At 41.8% G+C, this 9,766-nt stretch overlaps 1 protein-coding gene across 1 annotated transcript; it reads left to right on the forward strand.

The window, feature by feature from the left end:
* LOC107636566 lies at positions 5,762 to 7,018 on the forward strand. The gene is made up of 2 exons (XM_016340067.1): positions 5,762 to 6,085; positions 6,617 to 7,018. Exons 1-2 carry the CDS (start codon positions 5,762 to 5,764, stop codon positions 7,016 to 7,018), a joined length of 726 nt encoding a protein of 241 aa, XP_016195553.1.

Here is a 9,766-nt window from a genome sequence, read left to right on the forward strand (position 1 = left end):
CCCTTAAAACCGTGACCATAGACCGCTTTAGGTCACCCCCCAAAACCGTGACCATAGACCCTTTTAGGTCACCCTTTTTGAAAAACCGTGACCATAGCCCCTTTTTGGTCACTGTAAAAAACCGTGACCATAGCCCTTTTTTGGTCACCGTAAAAAACTGTGACCATAGACCCCTTTAGGTCACCTCAAAAACCGTGACCATAGATCCTTTTAGGCCACCCGCCAAAACCGTGACCATAGACCCCTTTAGGCCACCCCCAAAAACCGTGACCATAGACCCTTTTAGGTCACCCTTTTTTGAAAAACCGTGACCATAGTCCCTTTTTGGTCACTGTAAAAAATCGTGACCATAGACCCCTTTAGGTCACCCCTCAAAATCGTGACCATAGACCCTTTTAGGCCACCATTTCTTAAAAAACCGTGACCATAGCTTTTTTTTTTAGGTCACTCTAAAAAACCGTGACCATAGAGGGTCTGTGGTCACGGTTTTTTACCGTGGTCAAAAAAACCGTGGCCATAGACCCAAAATGTTGTAGTGAGTAATGCGTCGTTCATTTCTCTCTTGGAGTTATTGAAAGAAGGGATGCCATCTTTGAATATTCCTACTTCTTTTGATAAAACTAAGAACATGATAATGAATTTGGGTCTTGACTACCAAAAGACCGATATATGTCGCAATAACTATATGTTGTATCAAAATGAGCATGACAAATGACGCATCTTTCCATGTCTGTAAAATATTCCGTTATATTAAACATCATATTGTAGAAGAGGATGATGCTACCTCATCTAGAAAATCTCATAAAGTTACTACAAAAATTTTAAGGCATTTTCTGTTGATTCCCAAACTTCAAAGACTTTTCATATGCACAAGGACGGTTGAAGCTGTGTCTTAAAGAAGGCTCGTTAAGACATCCTGTCAATGGTGAATCGTGGAAAGCATTTGACAGTTAACATAAAGATTTTGCGAAAAAGGTAGCAGCCCTAGGGCAAACTGCCCGAAATTCTCTTTTGGATGTCTCAAGTAGTAGACCAAGAAATATTCCCTGCTCCTCCAAATCAACTCACATTCCACTCAACGATGATGTAAGTAACAATATTTTTTTATATTGTTATCATAGAGAGATGACAAAAAAAAAGAGGTGGTCACTGTCTTATTGCTCTAGACTATAGAATTTCATTTTTTATATTAGATTTTTTATTTGTAGTTCATGTTATTATTACTGGCTAAATATACATTGTTGGTTGTTGAATTTTCTAGTTATGTACTGTTGATTTTTTTCTGTGCAAATAATAAGTTTAACTAAATATATGTATTAATGCACTAAAAATCAAGGGAGTGGAAAAGAATATGCAACTATTTCTATTACTTGATTCTGTTAGGAATCAGTTAGTTATTAGTTGGTAGTGTTTATGTATTATGTAGTTGAATATGTGTTAGTAGTTAGTCTATAAATAAGATAACTAAAAAGAGGGTATATTTAAATAATTTGTATCAATAGATGAATGCTAGAAACATGTAAGATTTGATTTATGCATTTTAGATTTACTTACTATTATTTGTTGAGATTTGATAATAATTCAGCACATAAATAATTAAAAATAAAAGTAAATATTTTTGTTTTGATATGTGAAGCCTTGTCATGTGATCCCTTTTAGATTCCGGCCTTAATATACTAATATTTCTTTTTAAATTTTAGAATAATATTGCATGGTTGTTCTAAACCATAGTTATCAGAACCGAACCGGTAATCGACCCGGCCAAGTTACTGGATCACTGAGTCATTGGTTCAACCGGTAGAAAAAATAATTAAAATAAGAAAGAGTAAATATAAAATAAAAATAAATTAAATTAATATGAACAATTTATTAGAACAAAAAAATAAAAAATATATTAAATTTGCATGACTAAAAGAATTAATATATAAATTATTAATTAGGATATATCTAATAGTTAATAACATATTCATAAAAAGATAGATTATAACGTAAAAAAAATTTTGCTTTTTTTTTAATTTATAGATATTTAACAAAGTTTAATTTTTATTTTAATAATGATATAATTAAAAAATAATTAAAATAAGAAAGAGTAAATATAAAATAAAAATAAATTAAATTAATATGAACACTATTCATTAGAACAAAAAAATAAAAAATATATTAAATTTGCATGACTAAAAGAATTAATATATAAATTATTAATTAGGATATATCTAATAGTTAATAATATATTCATAGAAAGATAGATTATAACACAAAATGTAAGCTTGTCCTAGTGGTAACAGGCTCCCTTTATAACTTGACTGATGCAAGTTCGAATCCCAGCGTTGGCATATGCTTCAAATTTTTGAAATTTGAGTGACGCGTGCTGACATCATCGGGCTGTGTGATGACGCCATCGGATCAACCGGCCCGGTTCGAGCCTCGGGTTAGACCGAGTTTGATCGGGTTTTCCGGATTTGACCGGTTCGCATGCTTATTCGGTTAGATTGTTAACCCGGACCGACTTATGGTCCGGTTTACCGGTTTTCCGGTTGAACCGGCCGGTCCGGTCCGGGTTTGATAACTATGTTCTTAATTAATTAGCCTTTATAAGATGCACTAACATAACAATATTTAAAATTATGTATTGCAATAGTAAAAATAATGGAGCTCATGGTGAATGATCACATTAGTAATGAAGTTTGATATTTTGTAACAAAATATGTAAAAAAAATAGATATGTGATAGTTGTTAGAATTGTAATTTATGTATTAAGAATTTATGAGTAGTTGTTATGACTTTAATTTTTGGTACTTTGTTAAAATGTTGCGTGGTGATCAAAGTCTAATTTTTGGTGATAAGTTTATATATGTTAGATTGGCTGATTTAAAATTATATACACAACTCTTTTGGTCATTGTTTGAATTACTCTTTTAAAGTATGATCTAAAATTATACATGAATTTTGCAAGGTTTTATTAAGAAGATTAATAAAAAAAAAGTTTTTTGAGCTAATTTATATTAAGCGTGGCCATATTGTATAGTAATGCTCAACCGTCATGCCCAATAAACAAGACCATACCCAAACAATTAGCACACTTCAAAAATGTTCATGCCCTGACCCGAGAAACGAGGTCTGGACTAGAGGCAGACAAAATGCCGACCTCTTAGAACTGCCTGGCTCCCCCACCCGACTTCCCTAAAAGAGGTCAGATATCTGCAAAGTCCAAAAAAGGCCCAATGCAGCAAGGTCACCGCCTCTGAAAGGCGGTTACCAAAAGATATGATCTTACCAAACAAGATATAAAGATAAGATAAGGATCTTCCCTCTAAAGAAGATCTCAAAACACTACTATAAATACACTAGAGCCCCCAAGTATAACATATACTCCGATTCTACTAAAAATCTGCCTAAAGCCCTTACTAACTTAAGCATCAGAGTTTCTTGCCAATGGGAGGCCGAACGAGATTTTAGGAGGGAAGTAAGAAGATGCCAAGAGCTAGAGGAAAAACTCCAAAAGCTTGAAGCTGACCTCCGACCCCGTGCTATACGAACCGACCGTGAGACTAGCCCCTCTAAAGAGAAAGATCCATTTACAGAAAAAATTTTGAAAGCAAAGGTCCCCAAAAATTTCAAACCTTTTGACATGGACCTCTACGACGGGACGTCCGACCCAAGTCACCACCTCAGCAACTTTAGGAGTCAGATGTACATCACCGAGGCCTCTGATGCAACTCGTTGCAAAGCTTTCCCAACCACCTTCACCAAGATAGCTATGAAATGGTTCGACAGCTACCTCCAAGGTCAATTACCAACTTTGACGACCTTGCCAAGAAATTTCTGGCCAGGTTTTCCATTCAAAAGGACAAAACCAAGCATGCCCCATGTCTCCTATGAATAAAGCAAAGAGATCGGGAAAGTCTTCGAGAATACATGGAAAGAATTAATAAGGCATGTTTGGAAATTCAAAACCTCCTTACTAAAGCAGCCATTATGGGACTGATCGATGGCCTAAGAGAAGGGCCTTTTAGTTAGTCCATATCCAAAAGACACTCCACCTCCTTGAACGAGGTGCAGGAGCGAGCAGAGAAGTACATTAACATGGAAGAGAACTCCCGATTGGGGGAGACCTCCAAAACTAGTTTTTCCTACCCCTCCCGAGATAGAGACAGAGAATCAAAAAAGAAGGAAGAACAAAACACAGAGAAACCTAGAAAGTACCACCAACTACACCCCATCTGGGTATCCCTAGTAGATGTTTATAGGAAAATATGCCACACGGAGAAGATCCCACCACCCCGTCCGATCAAACACAAAAAGGGAGGAAGTCGGATGGAGTACTGCGAATACCGCAAACTCTATGGACACCCTACCAACGAATGCTACGACCTGAAAAACGTCATAGAGAAGTTGGCCAGGTAAGGACGATTAGAGTGATATCTAGCTGACAGAACAGATGACCCGAGAAAAAGAAGACGGTATGAAGAGGGAGGTCGGACAGAACGCCCCCCTCACACCCCGGAGAGGCATATCCACATGATCAATGGAGGATTCGCGGGAGGTGGGATCACAAATTCATCCCGCAAAAGGCATCTTAAGGAGGTATACCATGTCGGGGAGGAAAGTTAGCCATCTGACCTCCCTATGATCTCTTTCACTAAGGAAGACACCACAGGTACAGCCTCAGGACATGACAACCCAGTGGTAATCACCATCACATTGGAAAATGCCAACCTCCATCGAACTCTGGTTGACCAGGGGAGTTTGGCCGACATCCTATTTAGGCCCGCTTTCGACAAGCTCGGGCTCGAGGAAAAATAGCTAAAGGCATATCCCAATAGCTTGTTTGGATTAGGAGACACCCCGATCCGGCCCCTGGGATACATCTCGCTACACACCACCTTCAGGAAAGGAATCCAGTCAAGGACATTAAGCATCGACTACATTGTAGTCGACGTGAACTCGGCGTATAAAGCCCTCATAGGGCGAACAACTCTAAACCTACTTGCTGTGGTAGTCTCTACTCCGCACTTATGTATGAAATTCCCAACCACAGAAGGCATAGCCACCATAAAAGAGGATCAGAAGCTTGCAAGACGATACTACAATGAAAGTCTAAACCTGAAAGGTGGCTCTAGAGGGAAGGAGGTTAACACCATCAAGCTCGGAGGACCCGAGTTCATGAGGAATTGCGTCCTCAGCTCGAGGGCGAAACCAAGGAAGTCCAAATCCGAGACACCCCCGAAAAGACAACAAGCATAGGAGCAAACCTAAAGGGAGACCTAAAACAACAACTCATTAAAATCCTAAGGAAAAAGTCCGACCTCTTCTCCTGGAAGGCCGCTGACATGCCCGACATAGATCCCGACCTGATGTGCCATAAATTGGCTGTATACCCCGGATCCCGCCCAGTATAGCAAAAGCACAGGAAGCTTGGTCCGGAAAGGTCTCAAGTCGTGGAGCAGCAAGTACAAGCCTTGCTAGAGGCAGGATTTATAAGGGAGGTCAGATACCCACTTTGGCTAGCCAACGTCGTACTGGTAAAAAAGCCAAACGGAAAGTGGAGAATGTGTGTTGAATACACCGACCTCAACAAACCCTGCCCAAAGGAATCCCCTATCCTCTCCCAAGCATCAACACCCTAATCGATGCATCTTCAGGTTATAAATACCTCTCCTTCATGAACACCTACTTGGGGTACAATCAGATACCAATGCACAAACCCGATCAAGAAAAAACCTCGTTTCTAACCCCAAAGGCAAACTACTGCTATGTAGTAATGCCATTCGGACAGAAGAACGCAGGAGCCACATACCAGTGGTTGATGAATAAGGTATTCGTCGACCATATCGGGCAGCTAATGGAAGTCTACATGGATGACATGCTGGTCAAAACTCAAAGGGAGGAGACATTCCTGTCCGACTTGGCCGAGGTATTTGGCACCATAAAGAAGCACGAGAAGAGGCTAAACCCCACAAAGTGCACCTTTGCAGTAGAAGCCGGTAAATTCTTAGGGTTTATACTAATCCAAAGAGGCATCGAAGCAAATTCAGACAAATGCCAGGTCATACTCAACATGAAAAGCCCAACATGTGTAAAGGAGGTAAAACAACTAAATGGAAGGCTGACAGCCTTATCCAGATTTCTGGCCGGGTCAGCCCTAAGTTCCCTCCCCTTCTACTCGATACTAAGGAAAGAAAAGAAGTTTGAATGGACCCCAGAATGCGAGAAGACCTTCCAAGGCTTCAAATCATTCCTGGGACAACCACCCATCTTGCCCGACCCAGGCCAGGAGAAGAACTAGTGTTATACTTAGCAGTCGAAAGTCGGGCAATAGCCTTAGCAATAGTTTGAGAAGACGAAGAGGGATAGTAGCCTATCTACTTCATTATCAAAGTCTTGCAAGGGGCCGAATTGAACTACCAAAAGATAGAGAAGTTCGCCTACGCCCTCATACTCACGTCCCTGAAGACTTCGGTCTAACTTTCAAGCCCACGCCATCAAGGTCCGTACTAATCAACCCATGAAGCATATCCTATAGAAGACAGACCTGGCGGGCAGAATCCTGCAGTGGGCAGTCGAGCTATCCGAGTTCGACATTAAGTACGAAGTTCGGACGACCATAAAATTCCAGTACCTGGCTGACTTCGTCGTTGAATACACCAATGCCCTGGGAGCACCCGTCTTATGGAGCCTATATGTTGACGACTCATCAAACAAAGCCGGGAGCGGAGCAGGCATCATCCTAGAAAGTGGTCAAGGAACTCAAATAGAGCTATCCCTAAAGTTTGAGTTCTCCACCTCAAACAACCAAGCAGAATACGAAGCCCTGTTGACTGGCTTAAAGCTGGCTAAAGAGGTCGGGGCACAGAGACTCACCATCTTCAGCGACTCACAGATAGTTACCTTACAGATAGATGGAAGCTACCAAGCAAAAGATACCACCATGAAGAAATATCTGGACAGAACCAAGGAGCAGCTCGAGAGCTTTGGTGAATGTGAGGTCCGATACATACCCCGAGAACAAAATGCCTGAGCTGATGCCCTCTCAAAGCTAGCCAGCACCAAGCTAGGGGGCAATAATAAAAGTCTCATCCAAGAAACCTTACAAAGCCCATCAATCTCAAAAGAAGAGGTCTTAAATATATCAGACCAAGACCAACGGTGGATTACCCCTAATCGACTACTTCAAGTTCGAAATCCTTCCCACAGAAAGGAAAGACGCTAAAAGGCTCTTAAGGAGGCGCAACACTACATTCTAGTATACGACGTCCTATACAGAAGAGGGATCTCGACACCCCTCCTCAAATGCGTCTCGACCTCCGACACAAAAGAAGTCCTGGAGGATGTTCACAGTGGCATGTGTGGCAATCATCTAGGAGCTCGGGCAATGTCCAGGAAAGTGATCCGAGCCGGCCTCTACTGGCCGACCTTGCAAAAGGAAGCAGCCGACTTCGTAAAAACATGCCCTCCATGCCAAAAGCACGCCAATTTTCACATAGCCATACCTGAAGAGCTCATCAGCGTCACCTCACCTTGGCCATTCGCAAAATGGGGACTTGACCTTCTCGGGCCATTCTTCGAAGATCAGGCCAAGTCTAATTCCTTATAGTGGGAGTAGACTATTTCATAAAGTGGATTGAGGCAGAACCCTTAGCCACCGTCACTGCCCAGAGAAGTCAGAAATTCCTATACAGAAATATTGTCACAAGGTTTGGAGTCCCCTACTCCATCACCACGGACAATGAAACTCAGTTCACAGACACGGGTTTCAAAAACCTAGTGGTCGACTTAAAAATCAGGCATCAGTTCACCTCCGTAGAGCATCTGCAGGCCAACGAACAGGCCGAGGCAGCAAATAGGGTCATATTAGCCGGGCTAAAATGCCGACTATAGGATACAAAGGGAGCTTGGGCTGAAGAGCTCCCCCAAGTCTTATGGGCGTACCGGACAACCCCCCATTCCACCACAGGTGAATTGCCTTTTCAACTGGCCTACGGGATGGAGGCAATGATTCCTATCGAAGTAGACGAAGGATCCTCTAGGGTCATCTTCTACAACAAGGAAACAAAACCATAGGCACAAAGGGAGGAGCTCGACTTACTTCAAGAAGTCCGAGAAAGAGCTCAGATTAGGGAGGAAGCGCTGAAGCATCGAATGGATCTAAGGTACAACAAAAAGGTAATCCAAAGAAGCTTCGTAGCCAACAACCTCATCCTTATCCGAAACGACATCGGGACACAGAAGTCAGGAGGGGGGAAGCTGGCCACTAACTGGAAAGGACCATACCGGGTAGTAGAAGTACTAAGGAAAGGTTACTATAAGGTGTCCGACCTAGAAGGGCGGGAGCTCTCGAGGTCATGGCATGCCTGTAACTTAAAATGGTACTATAGGTAGAAGGCCTTGAACCAAGGTGCACTCTTTTTCCCGATAAAAGGATTTTTTAATGAAGTACCAGGTCAAGAGTCCAAAGGCATCCGAGTTGCAGCATGACCGTGTTTGTAAAGAAACTGTCTTTCAATTTTTATCTACAGATTTCTATTCCTCAAAAGTTTCCTATCCAGGCGTATTAATTTATGCTCGAAAAAACACAAAAAATTATTGTCCGACCAGTAATGCTCGGCAAGATGAAGCGACGAGGTCCAAATTAATGTGAGAAGTTATAAAAGTAACTCGTACAGAGCAGTCTGTCAACAGATCGGATAAAAAACGGGGTTGCAAAAATAACTTAAAAGTCTGACAGAACAAAGTCGGATTATTAAAGGAAAACTTAAAGGAAAAATCAACACAATCCAACCTCCACATCCCGACCATGCAAAGGTCGGGGCAAAATTAAAGAATCGTAAAGTCGCCAAAGGGGTGCCCACACCTAGGCATAGCCTTAAGGCAGTGCCCAAGAAGTCGTCCAAAACAACTAAAACCCAAAAGCGCATGCTCAAAAGGTTAAGCCCGGCAGCTAATGGTAAAAGTTTGGGAACCCGAACATTACCAGGAAAGCACCAAAGGGCTCGCCGAAACTCAGGCAATACCTTAAAATTGCCGCCTAGAAAGTTGTCAAAAACAACTAAAAAGGGGAAAGACAAACAAAGTCGGAGGCTTAACCAAGGGACTAAAAGTAAAGGTTCACCACGAACATTACTTAGAAAAAGTCAAACAAGCTAAGCAACCACATACTAAATTGCTTAAAAAAGTTTAACATTAGCCAAAGTTTCACAAAGGCAACTAAAGGCAAAAGTGTTCTAACTACAAGCTATCATAAAAAATGTGTTCATCAAAGACCTACATGTCGGGCCAAAGCAGAATATAATATAAACTGTTCATGAGAAGAGGACATAAAAGCAGATGTCACAAAGGGTCGAAATTTTCCCCTGTGGTTGCTTCCTGAGGAGGAGGAGGAATAATCGTGATCGGAACTTCCCCGATAACCCCATCCAGCTCATTTAGGATCTTCACATCGGGATCTACCTCGGGCCGGGCGGCTTCAGTAGAAGAATTCGGAACCGCCTTGGACTCGGGGTCGGGCACCGGAACCTCATCCTCATCTGGAGCCGAAACAATCTTCCCATCGATCACCACATTGTCCATACTGAATAAGGAGAGGTCGAGATCGGGAGCCAAAACCTGGACCTGATCCTTCAAATTCTCATATATCGCACTCATGCCATTCACCACATGACCCTGCAACTCGGCATAATCATCATAAGCCTATTGAAGCTTCTCCTTGGCCTCCAAAAGCTTGCCATAGGTACGGGTGTAGCTCTCCTCGGCCCTCTTCTCCATCTCT

Source organism: Arachis ipaensis, chromosome B04 (genome assembly GCF_000816755.2).
Source record: "Arachis ipaensis cultivar K30076 chromosome B04, Araip1.1, whole genome shotgun sequence".
NCBI lineage: Eukaryota > Viridiplantae > Streptophyta > Magnoliopsida > Fabales > Fabaceae > Arachis > Arachis ipaensis.